At 31.4% G+C, this 19,613-nt stretch overlaps 2 protein-coding genes across 7 annotated transcripts in view; one reads left to right on the forward strand and one right to left on the reverse strand.

Moving 5' to 3' along the window:
* The window catches only part of LOC107163876 (uncharacterized), a 141,680-nt gene that overhangs the window by 46,120 nt on the left and 75,947 nt on the right, over positions 1 to 19,613 (reverse strand). For all 6 annotated transcript variants that reach the window (XR_016191999.1, XM_089229053.1, XM_089229052.1 and 3 more), the window contains exon 3: positions 4,774 to 4,881. Coding sequence is in view for 5 of the 6 variants with exons in the window: in XM_089229053.1 (XP_089085179.1) it covers positions 4,774 to 4,881 (108 nt within the window). In the remaining variant the exon portion in view is untranslated. The remainder of the gene's footprint in view (positions 1 to 4,773; positions 4,882 to 19,613) is intronic.
* LOC107163877 (glutaryl-CoA dehydrogenase, mitochondrial) lies at positions 10,740 to 16,991 on the forward strand. Its single transcript, XM_089229220.1, has 4 exons — positions 10,740 to 10,957; positions 12,929 to 13,275; positions 13,706 to 14,145; positions 16,267 to 16,991. Exons 1-4 carry the CDS (start codon positions 10,952 to 10,954, stop codon positions 16,719 to 16,721), a joined length of 1,248 nt encoding a protein of 415 aa, XP_089085346.1. The 5' UTR covers positions 10,740 to 10,951; the 3' UTR covers positions 16,722 to 16,991.

A 19,613-nucleotide genomic window follows, 5' to 3' on the forward strand; every position in this document is an offset into this window, starting at 1 on the left:
GCCGACCGAAAAAAAAGGTTAGTGCTATATGGAATGATAATTTTTTATCTCCGGTGTTAAACTTATTCGTGAGGTTACTGTACAGTTGTCCTGGTTTATTGACTTAAATACCAGTAAAAAAAAATCACCATATACAAAAACAGAACAAATATAGAACTCCGTAAAATAGTCCTTTCGATAATAATCCAACTGTATAATATACCTATTACCTACTTGACTGATTTATAGTTAAGAAGGCACTAAGAAAGCCGATTATAACTATAAGTCAATCGATCGATTGTTGATATTTTATCAAAAGAAATACGCTACGGATTCGGTTAACTAGGCTAGTAGCTAACTACGTAGCAACAGCTGCAAAGATACTATAAGCTACGTTTATATTTGGGCTATAAATTATAATTTACATTAAATATAACGAGTAGGTTTGTATTTTGTGTAAAATAGTCTTATATTTTGATATTTTTGAGTATTTTTTATGAATATTTTTCATTTTAAATATTTACAATTATTTATTTACACTTTTAATATTTAAAATATTATTATTATTATATAAACAATTATAAACCTATATACATGACAGACATATTACACAAATATCGTATAGTTTTTAGTTATATGCATATTTTTGACATTCGACTCTTATATAGAAATAATATACATGTGTGACAGTTTTAAAAGTTTTTTTGAAAAACCGCAAGTCGGTCTAGTTAAAATACACGTTTGTTTGTTTGTTTGGTTTTTTTTTTTTGTTATTTAGTGTCATACACACGCTATCCCGTGAGAGCAATTGAAAAGCGCTCCATTCGTGTGTTGAATTGTCGAGACGGGTCTCCGCGAGGTAGATGGAGGGTTAAAAAAAAAGCGCAATATAATTTGCTCCGATGTCAAAACGAACAAAATTATCTTCGGATACTTTCTAGGCACTTTGTTGCCATGTCCGCCCACCCACTCACCGACTCTCTGCTAGCACACGCCGCGTCCGACTACGCCGTAGAATATTATAATACGAGCGTTTGTACATATCTATTTATGCGGAGTTTGTGGGGAGGAGTTGTAGACGGGCGGTGAGTCGTAACGACTTTTGAAACTTTGAATCGTTTCTGTCATGCACAACGCCAAACTGTTTAAATTCTCACGGGCGCCGCACGGTCCGTGCCTGGTGTTCTCTCGTGCACCACTCACATACGCGTAGGTACTGCACTATTTTATAAGATATATGTAGGTGCGGCACCGAGACGGAAAAAATTAAATCGTTTTTCTTTATTTTTACCGTTTTCTTACACTCACACCTTACCCCTCCTCCTTCCACATAAACACACGCACAACTACAAATATTATCATATCGCGTACAGTATACCGCACACTTCAACCATCTTTTTCCAAGAACATAACATGAAATTTAATCTCGTCCAATTTTCATTCGGAAACTGTTTTGTAGCCACTCGATGTGTGCATATACTAAATATAGGTACATAATATAATACACAATAGCCTACCCCGGATGTTGGGATGGAGGTGAGGTGCTCGCTGGATTATATCGCGGCCGAACAATCGTTGTCCTATAAAGGAATCGAACAGCGGAGGGCGCAGTAAAAAAAGAATTACGATTTTATTATACCGTCTCCCGCGTATACGTATATACCTACAAATAAAAAATGCGTGTAAATATATAGTGTATATACTTACTGCAGTATGCATGAAATTGCGGGTTTACCGGAACGTTCTCAACGGCCGCTAATAGAAAAGAATAAGACGCGAGCAGGGTGGGAGGTTTTGCTTATTTTTTTTTTTGGGGGGGGGAGGTCGAGGGATTGCCGGCGTCGAGAGGTGTGAAAAAGGTGCGAACAAATGAATAATAAAACGATGGAGTCGCGCGCGTTCGAAAGGCAGCGTGAATAATGTACCATTATATATCTCTGGCGTACGCGCATGCGTATAGATGGTATACCGTATACGCGGTATATAGGTAATACTGGTCGTTACGGGCGAAGACACCTCGGCGAGCTTTCAAAGGTGTATTTTGTTATCGTCATAGTTTTAGATTATAATTTGTATATTGGATTCGAAAAAAAATTGTCCACGCTCAGAGCCTATAGGACCGATATGGGTTCCCATTGAAAATAATAGTTATCGATCCTAAGTCGGGGCGACGAGACGGTCTGTGGACCAGGTCCTGTGCTCTTCGTAATATTAATACAATAATCAGCAATAACGATCACAAGAAACGTCTTACAAAATGTCAATAATATTATTGTAATGTTCACGCAGTGTTCTATTTCTTGACAGAATATTTGCATTTGTGGATTTTCCACGAATCGCATTGGTAAGAAACTCAACTCTGGTCTAGCGCCATCTGATAAGAATAATATGATTGAAATTTAATGGGTACAAATTCGTAACGAGTAAAAATAGTTTTGTCTCACAAAAACTAATCTTGAATGTTATATTTTATCATTTTAGAGGATTTGACAATTCCGTCTTAAGGTATGCAGTTTTTTATTTTATTTGAGACAATCATAACATGAAAAAACACATCATTATAAAACCAACACGTTCCTCGCTTCATTCACAACCAAAAAATAAGAAATTCTTATCAAACCAACAGTGTTGAATTTTTTTATAATGTTATTTACATAAACTTGTTATTATTTATTTCTAAGTTATATTCGTACCTAGTTCATAAATAATGCCATTATGATGTGATTTTGCTTCAGTTATTTCACTATCAAATGTAAGCAACGCGTAAGTTTCGAATCATGCCCAAATTTATAAAATATGAAGGATAGCCCGATAGGTCCTACTCGCTTAAATCTGGACCCTTGCAGTTATGTACTTATATACAACTATAATACATTTTTATAGTTTTGTATTTTTGTATTCGTTACCCTACCACCATGCTCCCAATCTGGTAATTTTGTTGGCCAGGGTTTTGGGTTAGGTTAGACAGGGTGATTAAGGGCCAGGGTATTGTTATAAACGGTATTCCACCCCCTGACTGTTAATATAAAAAATAATGCCAAATCATTTTGCTACGTATTTATTTACATTAAAAAAAAAAATGAACTTAATTAGTTTTTAGGTACCTATACTTATTACAGACAACAGTTATTATAGCAGGGACAGTATAAACAGTTATCATAAAAATAATATATATGCATAGGTATTATATATTATACAAAAATATGTATACTTATAGTAATATTCTTGCTAAGGTTTCCTCGAAGGATGGAAGCCCTTCAATATAATATACGATGGTACTTAGAGTTATTTGCTATAAGCATAATTTATTTTTTTTATATGAATTCCTATAAAGTATGCATTATTATTATATATCATCAAATAAATAATATATGTATTATTCAGAAATTTATATAAAAGACGACGGTAATAATTAAAACATGTGAAATATCTACTTCAGATGAAAATTAAATATGAACGTTAATTTAAAAAAAATATGTAGTAACTGGTAAATATAAATATTTTTGCAGTTAATAATTTGTTCTTAAAGTAGACTTTACTTATTTGTATTTACTAAATATTTTATAGAAAATCAATTATTTATATACATGGTGCCCAAGTAAGAAACATTTTATTTCGTAACTAGATATTTTATATCTATTAACAACTATGTTTTAGACTCCAAATAAATATGATAACATAATATATCATACATAACACGATCGAATTTTTAATACATTTTTCGGTTTTAGAAATTACAATTACAGATTACTATTTTTTGAGTTTATTTAACCAGTATATTTATTACAAATCAACCTTCCAGTGAACCGTTGTGGCTTATATGATATATTTTGGTTTAGCTATTTTAAAACTAATCAACTTATAGATTTTCCATCATAATATGATGTTGCTAAAAAAAGGCACTCTGGTGATGGTCTGAGAAGTTAATAATTATTTACATAATTTAATAGACATAATAACTATCACCACTGCGAAAATTATGTTAATAGAAGAAGAATATTATGCGCGAAAACGTCAACATTAATTTATTACAAAATATATGAAATAATATTATATTCATTCTCAAAAAAAAAAAAAAATGGCTCATAAATGTACCCAATAAATAACAATACACATTAGTCGTTCAAGGAGTGAGACCAAAACCTTTGCCAAAAACAAAGATTACAGAAAATTTTCTATACTGACTGAAACGAATCAATCGATAACGTTTTGCGTCTGATTTCTTATTGGTCACCAGCTGATCTTCAGCCATGTTTATGTAACTATTTATTTTTGGTACATTATTTTAAAGATACTTCACAGTGCACATAATACCACCGTAATATCATCGACTACGAAATAGAAGCTAAAATATTAGCGGAGTCATTGATTGTAACAGATAATATGCGTGGAATGAATTCTATTTCCAACTATAGATTTTGCTCGAGTGACCAAGAAGTGCCTCATGGTTAGGACATATTTTATAAGTACCATTAAATAAATTTGAAATGTTATTCTGTTATTTAATGTAGATTTAATCATATTCATAGGCATATTAGCACTCTAATATTTACACTAAGCCCAAACACTAAATATATCTGAATTTATTTGATATTGGATGAATCATTTCAAACAACCCTGATGTACTTATTAATTATATTAGTTAATATAATTAATATTTAGACGTAAATACATAACTAAATGCAAATAAACGAAAAAAAAAATTAATATAAATAATAACAATGACAATAAACGAAAAACTGATGATAATGACATGCTATTCGAATAATAATTTTAATACATCGAAATAATTACCCAATGTTTGTCCCAAAACGGTTCGAGCATCTTCTCCGACACAGGCACTGCGAGCGTCAAAGGGATTAGTGAACTGAACGAAAGCAAATCCTTTGTGCATTGATATACCTGAAACACGAACGAAAACGTATTGTAACAATGATGGCGATGACGATAATAATAATAATAACGATATAACGTTAATTAAGCACAGGTGGTGATGATCGGGTACCATGGTAAGTGCACCCATCTCCAACACCCGCCACCGCTCAACCGTTCTCCTCTTCGTACATAGGCGGAATCGTAGTAAACCTTTCAGTCGATTACCAACCGTATAATACATAATAATATATAATACGGTATTAAATGATATTAATAATATTATTGTAAAGTAAGTAAGTAAATACTGTGAGCAACAGTTGTTAAATTACTAAAATATTTCCATTGTTTACCTGTCGGTGAAATATAATAATAATATGCTCCTGCGCGTCTTTCAAAGGAAAACTATGTGTATATTTTACTGCAATAATATTATTAATAATATAAATAGTATTATTATTATAACTGTTCGAGAAAAGGATCCAAAGAGAAATGGTTTCGATTCAGAATAGCTGTTTAGCATCGCGCCGTGACGTTTCGTATAGAAACGCGCATCGTTTATGTTCGGAGAAACATACCGCTTTAAGTTATTTTGACGTATAAAATGCGATCAGAAAGATTCAATTACGCATCGTACGCATAATATTAATATCATCATAATTAAAAATTAAAATATATTATTTCTATACAATTTTATGTCTGCGGTGTTTATTATACAGTCACGATTCGTACTGCAGCTAGTTTGAGACATTTTTTCTAAGCACTCATATTATGCTTTTTTCAGACTTGGCTGGACGAAATTCAATGAAAAGTTATTGAATAAAAATATAATATTCCATGATAATATTATATTCTTAACAATACGTACCACATGAGATGACAATTTTTAATCGAAAACCATACCTAAGCGTTCTTAATAGGCAACCTCTTTTACTCTTAACCTAAAGTATAACAGCGTGACTTCCACGACCCTCAAAATGTATTTATTTCGATGAAACAACTTTCAATCAATTTGACACGAGTATAATTATATGATATACCATATTCTTCTTTGATGTTAAATTATTATTGGCAACCACCTATTGGACCTATTAAAAATTCACGATCCTTAAGTAGTTCACCACTGCTCAAACCCGCAATGTTACAGATCGTATGTAGAGTCGTGCCATTGTAGTAGGTACGCAACATTAAGTAATACCTAATCATAATAATTAAAAAAATTATTTTACAATTCGTGTTTTAGGTGTTTTTTCGTTAACGAGTACATTTTTTAACGTTCGACGTTCGTCCACTGCCGAGTCTGCTCGTCACCGGGATTACAAAAGATATATTACAAAATTACAAAAGAATAAAAACCAAAACTGCTTTGCAGACACTCTTTCCGTCTTGTAATAGTCTCTGTATTAAGACTCACATACTACGACCATTACAGATTGTTGCATTCTCATATCCGATGCACCTGATGAGGTGAAGATTATTGTCACACTTCTATCTCTTGAAAATACGTAGGTAGGTATGTATTAAATTATGTCATCACGTTATATAATTTTTTTTTCACGGGTGTTTTTCATTTTACTTAGATTATTTTGATTTTAGCACTATATTATGACGGATCACTTGACATAGGTTCGTTTAATATTATGTACATGTATTAGATTGTTATTATACCATATTGTGCCCAATGTGGTAACTTGAGCGTTTACGAATGTAAAATTGTTTATATTCCTTTTGAAAAATACTGAAGTCATTCACATTGAATAAATATATATATATATATATATATCTACATTTAAAAAAATTAAAAACAACTCAATAAGACTATAAGATGTAAAGTTTAGTACTCTAGACTCGGGTACTTAGGTTTAATACAACAATATTCATGTATTTAATTTAAAACATTCTCGATTAAACTCGTCAAAATTATTCTCTAAATATTTTTCAGGAATTTTATATAAAATATAATAATATGATATCATAATTTTACATAAAATAAAATAAATTGAAATGTTATTAAATTGTGGTTTTTTAAAAATAAATTAGCAATATTATTTTATCGCACCTGTTGTAACTAAAATAATAATAATAATAATAATAAATACAGATGTTTAACGTAAGGTTATGCTGCTGAAATGTCTTGAAAATGAAAGTGCCGGAAGGGATATTGTACAGATGAAAAGAACAAATAGCTGACTCAAACAGCAACAGGGATGGGTGGGTGACGGCCGCCGGAGGGTAGATATATATACATACGACCAAACAACGTGCATGTATTTGAAATGGGGAAAAACGAGCAAAAAAATATGATATCAAAAGACTTCTGAGGAATAATAATAATAATAAACATTTTGAAAAAATGAAAAAAATAAAAACTTTTTGATAGTGTTGTGGCTATTGAAATAATATATATATTATATACCTAGTACCTACGTTCGGCCAGCTTGTGATTTGGTGTCATAAACAGCATATTTTCGTATTATATTTAATTATTATTTAGACGTGTACGTAAAATATATTATATTTAACTGAAATCTCAGCAGACTTCAGATCACAGTTTCACACATATATATATAATAACATTATGAATAATATAATGTTAGGTATTAAATATTTTTAGCAAAATTCTTTTGTACACTCGTGTTCAATTGCATTGTGCCCTTTTACTATAATTTATGATATCTCTATTAAATTTTAAATGATTATCAGTAATATAATACTGTGCACTAATTAAAATACTCGAATCAGGAGTTAGTAGAGGAGCCTTTTATAGTCAACGACTTTACCAAAAATGTTCAGAAAGTTAGTTATTATAATCATTATAGTATTTTATATATTTGGATTATATCTATGTAATACGTACCCCAATAATAAATAGTACAATTTAAAGGTATCACTACTAAAGTAATGTACGTGAATAATATTTCGCTATATTAAAATATGAAGTAATATCACATTTAGTAGACTATGAAAGTTGACTATAGAGAACCACGCTTATTAATATCAAGGAGTTGGATAATATTTATTAGTGAACGATAACTAAAAAGCGTGGTATACTAATCTACGTATCATAATAATCTATACTTGTGATAAGTGTAGTATAGACTATAGTTCCCATTGGAAATTTTTTTGTTTTAATTTATTGTTATTGATATACATTTTGAATTAAATACTTTTCATATATTATTACCTGCCAATTATTAATTAGGTCCATTAATAGATTTTATGAATGTTTTAATACAATGAACTGATGAAAAATTGATTAACTTTGAAATTGTTAAAAAAATTGATTTAAAAAAAAATAATTTATAGGTATAGGTGATAGGTATTAGGTAGGTAGGTACTCATAATATGTAGTAAGTATTAATAAGTACCAAGCTACTTATTTACATTAATATAGATTAATTTATATTTACATTAGAAGGAAAAACACAAATATTCTCAACTTCAGCAAACTTCTGTGAATTCTAACATTTTCCTCAGTATCCAAAACCTAGGAATAAGATTGGAAACTAATTAATGGGCATGCTTATAATATTTTATCAATATATTATATAGATATCTACAACATATAATATATCAACGATATTTTATTCAATATGGGTAGCAATTAATTATTATATGATTATTTATAAACTGTAATTAATAATTTAGTGATCGAATCGATTTTTATTGTACATATTACTTAGTATAATGTATTAAATATCATATAGGACTATAGTACTTCTGGTTGAGTAAAAATAATATTGTACCTATTTAAAATTGATACATCTACTTTCTACCTTTCAAAATTAAATGTATAGTATTTAAAAATATATATATTTAATGCGCTAATAGGATAAAACGCTCGTTAATTAGATTTTTACAAAATAATTAAAAATATAACATTTTCCTTTCTTAATTAATTTTAAATTCAATTCAATTATATTGTTGAATTCATAATTTTAACAAGAGACAGTTCGTCTTTGGGCTGTCTTATATTTTCCCTACGCTAAATAATTTATGTGAAAAAAAAATACACTAAAATTTCAATAATAATTGTATTATTTTAATTTTAATGCTAAACGGTTATGTACGGTGAACACATTATAATATATTATTTTTTAATTTACGAAAAATAAAAACTTTTCGATTAAACAAATACGAAAAAACCCTTGATGGTATTCAAAGTTTTAAGTTGTACCAATATAGTATTATGTTTTCACAATTTCTCAAGTAAATTCTAAACACACTATACTCAAAAATCTAAAGTGTTCAAGTTTCTAGAACACATCATGGCTCAATCTTAGATCATATACAATGGATGGAATCACAGCTCAATATTTTGATGTATATGTTAGCGACAAGTCACCAGTTATGTGTACCTTACCACGCATGCGCAAGTGAACAGTCGCATATTTTTCTCAGTGATATATATCATATATATGGTATGATATGAGATTATTGATAAGAAATACGAATAAATAGCTTCTGATAAATATATGCGACTAGTTGTTGGAGCATGCACTCAGAACGCTTAATCAATGATCTACATACATAACACGCAAGGAAGATATTTCAAATGTGCATTGTGATTTTATCGACACGAATACCTATAACAATATATCACATAAGGATAAGGACACCGAAGACGTCGATAGCAATACAATTAATCGAAACATTAGACAGATGTCTATAGTCTAAAAGTTCATTGATTATTGGATCATAATAATATAATACAAATTACAATAGTCTATTACTGCAGCTGCAGCTGCGACTAATTCTAATGAATTTAAATTCATTATATACCTAACAGATGATACATTACAGTGTATATATCACACGAGCATATAGCATCGACATAATGCGTATACTTATTATATGTATATAATATAATATATATGTTTGAATAATACAGGTAATCGGATAAGCCAATCGAGGCTTTTGTAAAACCGTTTACCGTGTATAATATTATTATATATACACAGGTTCCATACTTTAACTACATAAAGATATATTTTCTATTTTAAATCGAAGTCTGGAGGTTACTCACTAGGTATATTGCTGTTTTATCAATCAAATAAAAAATCTCAACGTTTATCTATATTATAATTTAATTATTTATTTATTATTATGTATTAAACAAATTAGAAATTATACTGATACTTTTTATATTTATTTATGATAAGGCTTACGTTGATCAACGTAAATATTATTGATTTTTTTTTTAAATAACCGTCACATCAATTTTATTTTAACATTTTTCCATAAATACATGCTGATATGTCTTTTATCATATCATGTTGATATTACAATATTAACACATTTTTATTTTTAAATTTAAATTTAACGCAATGTTTTTCGTGTATAGGACTAGCACGCAAACGTAAGCTAAAACGTTCACAGATTGTAAAGACATAATATTCAATATTTTGTACACTGAGTGATGTTTTGCCACAGATCATTGATATTATTTCCAAACTCATATTTCAAATTCTTAATTCTAAATTTCCAAAACAATTTTTTGACTCGTAGCACGTCACACAGTATTGCATATTTGCATGTGGTTATTTAAACATTATTTTAAGTATTTTTGATAATATATCTCATTATTTACGAAAAATTCGATGAACTCGATTTAAAAAAAAAAAAAACTTTCTTAAAATCATTAATTCTTAGCGTTTCAAAGGTTGAACTGTTTCTGTAATGACGTCGCGGCGTTACGCTCAGCCGATTTTCTGGCTGAGAACCACAAACTAAAATAGTATTGCGCAAGTTTAGTCGATACGGTATTATTATTATTATTTCAACTGATATCGCGTTTTAGTCGGTACGTTGGCCAAACTGCCCACGTCCCACAGACCGACAACTACTACTACTTACAATATTACAACATTATTCACTCATCTAGTAAGTTCCTACCGGTTACGCGTGCGTTCACGACGACTGATAACAGATATCAGATTTTTTTAATTATTTTTTCGTCTGATAGCATAAATGCATAATGTTATTGACATAGTTTTTTTTGTAAACACTTCGGTTTTCTTCGATCATAAGTGTCGTAAACATTTTCGACTACCACAATACTGATTAACCACCTGTGGAGTTGTTCCGGACCTCCGTCACGATGCAGGTAAAATTGATTTTTACGAATTATCGTAAGTAGAACTTACTACAAATCAGAAACTTTTAGTCGAACTTAGCTATTTCTGATATAACCATTGGACGGATATCTTCCTCGTTTAAAGTGCGTTGTGTTTCGAGCACGAATATCTTTAATCTTAGACCTTAGTCAATCATCCATATTGTATAAATATAATCATTTACTCGAGCCAATACCTCCATCGAACATAAATAAGTAATGATATTATCAGATTAGGTAGGTACTTCTATATAGTTAAGACGTATGAGTATTTGTCTAGTTCATATTGCTTAAAAATAATTATTATGATATTATGATAAATAAGTTATTTAAAATAACTAATATTACTATATTATGTACGTCTATAATATGATATAATATTTAAACGTCTAGAATTGAATTGATCGTTAATTGATAACTTAACAATATTGAGCAAATATGGTCAAATAAAATAAATAAAATATATTTATAAAATAAGATAGTCAAAAAAATATAAATAATGGATTTTAATAAATAGTATGTACGATTCGTTATCAATGCTTTAGGTTTAGAATGATGACATTGCAGTAGTACAGTTGTATGATCATAATTTATAGAATAGAACAAACGCAATTATAATAACTTCCTATATTACATTGTCTAATATTGAATATTGATAGTAGTTGATACTAATGATACTATTATGTTACTGCAATATTGCACATTTACAAACGTACATCTACAGAATAGTTCCTAATTTTAGCTAGCGTATTCCATTCAATGTATGCGATTATTTATCAATCACAATAATGTTATAATAATATGGTAATTGAAAACATAAAAATGAACCAACTTAATATTGCACATTTGTACCTGTCATTAAATCTGTATTAATTTGTATGTATTAGTTATAATTATTTTTATAAATCATGAGTATAACGTATATACGTTGTATAGCTATTATAAATTATAATGATAATGATGATGTCTTAGAATGTGTTTATGTGATCTATTTAAGCATATTTATTACATGTAATATATTATATTGACTCGAATAATTATACGCTTTTTGCGTGTTTAAAATGTTCGAATGACGTTATCGCGTGCGGTTTTGTACTTAAATACTTAATACTCTTCACCCGGCTCTTCATAATTTTGCATTATTATTTATTACATCCCTCTATTCAATAACAGAAATGGAAAATATTCATCTAATGTTAGGTTTATCGATTTTAAGACGAAGTGTAAACAGCGTGTGTTTAAAACTTATATTTAAACAAAGGTCATCTCCCCTTAAATATATAGGGTTTTCAAATACATTTATCGAACCCGTGTATTTTTTGTAATAATTATATATTTTCAAGTATATATTTGTGTAGATACATAATATTATCTATTATTTTCAACTTTAACTTATTGTTCGACGATAATAGTCGATTTTATCTGAACCAGAGATGGATATTTTTTTTATTTCGAGTGTGTTTACAGATATTTTATAATACCGATGATAAAAATCATAAAAAACATTAACAATTGTCTGTTGGTCGACTATTGTACACAAAAGTTGTTTGTAGGAGAAAACAACTCGTGCAGGCCAACTTTTCGCGTGTTCGAGACACATATTTTAAATATGTAAAACGATGTTGGCAAATAGATATTGTTTTTGACGTTTCCATTTCTGCTTTGCACCGTTGGTCTGGGCAATACACCCAAAATTATAATTTTATGATTATTGGTCGAATCGAGATTCCAAACGCGAGGGCTGGCAGATTTAATCATATTCGAATTAAGTATAAAAGTTACAACATTCGACGGTATTATATTTTATCGAAATATACTATAAAAGGGAAATCTATTTATTTTTTCTAGAACATTTAAGCCTATACCACTCCAAATTTTACATACGCATCTCATAGACATACCACCAATCTAAACTAATCTAACTTAAAAATTCTATCATACTGTACATGCATTTTTTTTCAGAACTCAACGTCAAGGGTGTTGAGACATTATTTGCGACGTCGATGTAGTATACGTTTCACGTCGAGTGCATCGAGTTTTGACTGGGAAGATGCTCTAAACCTCGAACACAATTTAACGGACGATGAACGACAGTTGAAAGCCTCGTTCAGGGACTTCTGTCAGAAATCCCTCATGCCCAGAATATTGAAATCGAACCGCGATGCCGTTTACGAAAAAGATGTGCTCAAAGACATGGCGTCAATGGGTGCATTGGGATGTACTATCGGCGCCTACGGTTGTACCAAAGTGTCACAGGTCGGATACGGTCTCATCGCCAGAGAAGTAGAAAGAGTCGACAGTGCATATAGGTTGGACGGTTTTCATTAACATGTAGACGAGGAGTGCCCGTGAGGTAATTCGTGAACGTTTTTAAAATTAATTTTCATATTAATTGATTGCAATCATTTTATGTTTAAATAATCATACAGTTAACTGTAAATGTAAAAAGTTATACTTTTGAATTGAGTTGTCGATAAAAAAAATATAATAGAACCAGCGAGATATAGATTTTAAATTTTTAAATGTGACTCAATAATATTTCAATTAACAGTCAGGCACGGATCCAGATTCGAGAGAAACAGTTTTTTTTTTTTATTGATATTCGTTCTTAGCGTAGTTGCCTATATAGTCATCTCGTATTCCTCTCAATACGGGCGCTCCACTCGATGACATTTTTTTATTTAAACTAACTCACTCGACGATGGACATTGACGGGCGTGGGTTATAATTTGATTTTAGATCCGCCCTGAGCGTCCAATCGTCGCTGGTCATGCACGCGATTCACGCGTACGGCACCGAAGAGCAACGGGAACGGTACCTACCGCGGCTGGCCACCGCTGACCTAGTGGGTAGCTTTTGCCTGACCGAACCGAACGCCGGAAGTGACATCGGTACGATGGAGAGTAAAGCCAAGTACAACGCGGACACCAAGTCTTACGTACTGAACGGCGCCAAGACGTGGATAACCAACGCACCGGTGGCCGACGTGTTCGTGGTGTGGGCCAGGTGCGATGATGGCCGCGTCCGAGGGTTTTTGGTGGAAAGGGGCACAGCTGGCCTTTCGACTGCCGTAATACCCGGAAAAATGTCGCTGAGGGCGTCCAGCACCGGATCTGTGTACATGGACAATTGCATCGTGCCCGAGGACAGCCTTTTGCCCGGCATCTCGGGTATGGGAGGTAAGGCTTTTTCTTATACATATAAGATAATAAATATGTGTGTAACAGAAAGAACTGACTAAAAATAAAACACAAATATATACTAATTAAACCTATGACAAAAATTGTTAATACCTATTACACAATGATAAAATAATTTCAAAAATATACCCAAAAATCATATTTTTTTTTTAAAGTTATTAGGTACCAAATTAATGTTATCAAAAAAATATTGATATTTTAAAAAATTCTAAAAAAATAAACTACTTGACTTAGATAAATCTTTTTACCATCAAAATTATTTTTATAATCAGATTCACAAATTAGCTATTTTGAATTTATCTAAAAAAATTTAAATCAGATTTTAAATTTTTTATTTTCAATACTAAAAAATTAACATAAAAATAAATCAATTTTACATATAGCCATATAGTGTCCTTTAATGATAAATAAAAAAAAAATGTTAAAAATATTAATTAGAACAAAAGTTATTCCAAAAGTCAGTTATTTTTGTTAAATCTTGTATACAGGGTGTAACAGAATGACCTGACCAAAAAAAAAAAAAAAATATGCCAATTCATCGTATGACAAATTGTTTTAATATTATAATATAATAAATAAATAATTTAAAAAATATACTCATGTTAGAAAATTCTCAAAAATCATATTTTTTAAAAAGTTATTGCGTTCCAAATTAATTTAACTAAAAAAATATTGAATTTTAAAAAAATTCTAAAAAATAAACTACATGATTTAGGTAAATCTTTTTACAATTGTTCTTATAATCAAATAGGATATTTTGAATTTATACAACATTTTTTTAATTAAATTAATTATTTTTATTTTCAGTACTAAAAAATAAAACATAAAAAAATGTATTATACATGTAGTGCTAGGTTCACTTAATGAACAAAAATAAAAAATATTAATGTGAGAAAAAGTTAGTCCAAATGTCAGTTCTATCAGTTACACCTCGTATACCAGGTGGATCATTTAACATCAGACACGCGTTAATTTTTACCATACATGACTACTTTACACAATGTTATGTCGTTAAATACAATATTTTTCTATAAATCGATATAAAAAAATACACATAATTTTAGACTAGTACTTATACCTGTAGTTTATAATTTTGAACTTAACTAACTGCCCGAAGTTCCTCCGGATGAAATTACTTTTTATAATTTAATTTAAAAACATACGACTATTTTTTGGCTATACAAATAATATAATATAATATTACATATTGTAGTTATTGTTATTGCTAATTTCTGAAAATTATATATCCTATATTCACAATGGAAAACGATGCATCTTTTATTACTCATAATAATAATTATTATTATTCAAATAATATGTTTAAATAACATTTGACAAAAAAAAAAATTAGATCGTTGGTAATGTTATACAACAAACGACTTAACGATTGGAGTTGGAGATGTGGATCTCATTAATCGAATAAATAAGGGAACGCATACCCGTATTAGAAACATTATTATTTTTTATTTTTATTAGCATTGTACATTATTATAGGACATATAATAGGTCAATAATTATAAAATAAACAAACAAAAGAAAAAAGAAACAGACGTCGTTATCGGTGAATACATGATAATAATAATAATTATTATTATTAGGGTTCAAAACCGGTTTCCTTCGTCTCCAAAATCGAGTTAGATTCTTATATATTATTATTATTATATTTATTGATTAGTGTTTAAAGTTTAGAATGGATTGGAGTGGGATGGTGCAGGGATACTCTACAAGATATTTTGGTCCACTACTTCGCTCATCTTAATTTTAAATACCGATGAAGTACTTGCAATTATTACAGTACTATATTCATCCAACATTTAATTTTTATAGATCAAAATAGGTATAATATGAAATTAAAAATATATGTTGACATTAAAAAACGTAAAACTTAAAAACTGATAACAATAAAAATTGTAAAATAATGTTGTATTTTAACGACTTAAAGTTACGCAGTTTTCTGAAATAACGATTATCTTATGTTAATTGGATAAGTAAATCAGGTTAAATGTGTGTACATAACTATGTATAGAGACACTTGGTATTCTTCTGTCAAAATCATTATCGTGATAATCGTCATGATTTATCGCCGTCGGTTTTTTTCAGGACCTTTCGGCTGCTTGAACCACGCCCGGTACGGAATCGCGTGGGGGGCTTTCGGGGCGGCCGAAGCATGCTTGTCCGTTTCCCGGGCGTATTGCCTGGATCGCAAACAATTTGGCAAACCGTTGGCCGCCACGCAACTAATCCAGAAGAAATACGCCGACATGGTCACCGAGATATCCATCGGGCTGCTGGCGTGTCTGCAAGTGGGCAGGTTAAAGGAACAAGGATTGGCCACACCGGAAATGGTATCGCTGATAAAGAGGAACTCGACCGGCAAATCGTTGGACATCGTGAGGTGGGCGAGGGACACGCTCGGGGGAAACGGCATTAGCGACGAGTACCACGTGATCAGACATCTCATAAATCTGGAAACCGTTCACACCTACGAAGGCACGTACGACGTCCATGGTCTAATATTGGGCAGAGCGATCACTGGTATTCAAGCGTTCAAATAGTACGACGGCCGCGAAATCAAAAACTTCGGAGACCAGCTTAAGGAAAACCAAAAAATAAATAAATAAATAATAATTGTGATATATATGTATACCAATTTAGTCACTTAAATGTTACCGATTAACCGAGCTTCACATATCGATCGCAATTCATTATATATGCTGACAAAGGTCTTATAACGTCTTTTGGCTTGCAGTGCATCACAAAATACGCGTATAGGTATACGTATTGTTTGTGAATTGTGCATATTAATAAAATATTTTTATCTTGAAGGTTTGATTTATTGTTTATAGAGGTAATATTATATACCCAACGCCGAATTCATACCACGATGACGTGTTTAGATTCAAATAATTCCCGAGAGGAAGTTTACGTGTTTGTGTGTGTGTACATGCGTGTGTGTACACATATACCACGCGTGACTGCGGTAATTTCAGACGAGCGGATAATATTTTTTACGGTCGCTGACAACTCACGATACTCAAATTAATAATTTTCTACCCGTCTGCCACCATGGTTTCATGGAGGTATTGCACAGGGCCGACCGGTACCACCATGGATGGCGTGTGTTGCATATATATATATATATATAGAAAGTATTCATCGCGTGGTGGAAGGGTTGGACTGGGTATATTATACTCCACCACCATCATATTATACCTGTTCGGAAACGCTATGGGGATGTTAACAAGTTTTGTCGATCCATACATTCGAAATGAGCTGAAAGTGTAGGCCGATCGCAACCCCCGACGAATTCATGAATTTTATTCCGATAATCTGCTCCTGCACGCTTGAAATTGGTCTTTTGACGGCGGTCCCGTGTATAGTCTTAGAGTGCTTCTTATTTATAATATAAATTGGCGGAATAACTTCCTTTGGTGGTGTTTTTTCTTTCATCCAATCAATACCTCTGCTCGGTACTTCTTTGATATTATATTCCTTCCGATTACACTTGCCGCCGTCTACCAACGCTTTCCGCTACGGGGCAGATTATTAACATTATAATTGTTTCAAAATTTCAAACAGTTTTTGCATCCTGTCAAAAATTGGTTTATTCACTTTAAAAAAATAAATATATTTATCTATATTATAGTGTATGAGTTTTATTTTGTACATAAAAAATAAAACTCGTTATATAATATTAATTAATTTATAATCTGCGTGTTCTCGACGGCAGTACAAGCGAATTGTTCGCCAGCTCGTTATATTATCTATTTTAAGACCAATAAAATACTAAATTGCAGGCGACTTGTGAAAATATTTTGACGTGTTTGGCTATAATAAAACGGTATTATTAGTACGATGATGCTCGTTCGTCTCTGACTAAAAACCTGTCGATTACCAATCAAGAGCTGTATAGTAATTACTGTCGGAATATTGTAATCGCCTCACACCTGTCAGAAATGAAAACAAAAACATTATTCGCAGATTCGCGTGATGCATTATATATTATGACGCTTTCCATCCCCAGGTGTAAAATAATTATTCCGGAACTGTTCGAAGGGAACGACGCAGCGTTTTTATTAACGATTTATAATCAGATATTCTGCAATGTTTCGTAAAAACAATTCGTTTAGGTAGGTACCGTAAATGAACAATAATTATCACTTACCATCATATTTCCGCCGTTCGCATAGTAATCCGGCGATAAATTATTGTTATTAATTATTTATTGTCTCGCGATGACGTTGAACGGACAATAAATATCGAGAGGCGTCTCGCACAATTTAAAATCTTCGAAAGCCGTGAAGTCGATCGCATAATCAAAATATCTTTTTTTTCGCCGTACAAGGACACGTGAGGAAAAATCATTTGTTTTGGGGATTTTCATCAACCTCGAATTGTTACAGTTGGTTTTATTTATTATTGGAGACACTACGCGAACGAAAACGGTTCGAATGTGTATGTGCAGAACGATATCGATTACTTTTTGTGTACGAAAAAAACGAAACGAACGGAAAATATTATCGATATTCGGTTGCGCCGACTACAATTATCATTATCTACGATTGTTATCATCGAAAATCGGTTGGCGTCGAGATTTAGGGACGCCGCAGTACCGCCCCTGTCGGACGCTTTTCCGGGGTTTGGGGGAAGGTTTTCGAGTCGGGGCGCCCCGGGGTTTCGACACAACATTATCTCGTGTGCCGCTACTTAATGCGTGATGAGGAGAGGTTGTTGTGGGTGGGTGGGTGGTTTTGGTCGTCGCGGTTATCAGCCGCGTGGTTTACGCCATTGTGTGTCCGCCGCCGGCCGTCAAATCGCTCGACGACATTATATATATATATATATATATATATATACGTTACATACATAATATACGCTTTAGAGTGGCTCGTTTTAATTTAACGTCACCATATATATGTCCATTGTGTTTTCAGCATGCTTGCGCGACGTATTAACGCGTCACCCTCCGACCAACCCCACCCACAGTCCCTTTTCGTGTGGGTCGTATATTATAATATCGCGATATATAATGTGTGCGCACGCGATATCGTATTGTGTAAACGCGTCAGCATGTGTGTGTGTATAAATTATTGTTTCAATAATGACTATATGCGATCTGTGTACAATAATAATAACATTGTGGAAAAAAAAATCCAAAAAGGTTTTCACCACTATACATTTTATAATGCTATGGTATGTGGCACTATATAATATGTATATTTATACACACTGTGTGTATAGGTATATAAATGATGGGGCGATTCTTTCAAAGGTAAACACACTCATTTTAACGAAATTGTTTGATGTTTTTGCATATATCATATTTTGTTTACCCACATAATTAGAAGTCATTACAATAATTATTGTATTATAAACGTCATAATTAGGTAAGTATAATAGGTACCTACCATTTTGGTATTCCAAAGCCTAATTGATTTCCACAATAG

This window comes from Diuraphis noxia, unplaced genomic scaffold, assembly GCF_037042655.1.
Source record: "Diuraphis noxia isolate RWA-SAM2 unplaced genomic scaffold, SU_Dnox_SAM2 contig0005, whole genome shotgun sequence".
Lineage (NCBI taxonomy): Eukaryota > Metazoa > Arthropoda > Insecta > Hemiptera > Aphididae > Diuraphis > Diuraphis noxia.

Coding starts and splice junctions, on each gene's coding strand:
- LOC107163877 (XM_089229220.1), top strand. Junction 13,276..13,705: donor AGAGTCGACAGTGCATATAG/GTTGGACGGTTT, acceptor ATTTGATTTTAG/ATCCGCCCTGAGCGTCCAAT. Junction 14,146..16,266: donor CGGCATCTCGGGTATGGGAG/GTAAGGCTTTTT, acceptor GGTTTTTTTCAG/GACCTTTCGGCTGCTTGAAC.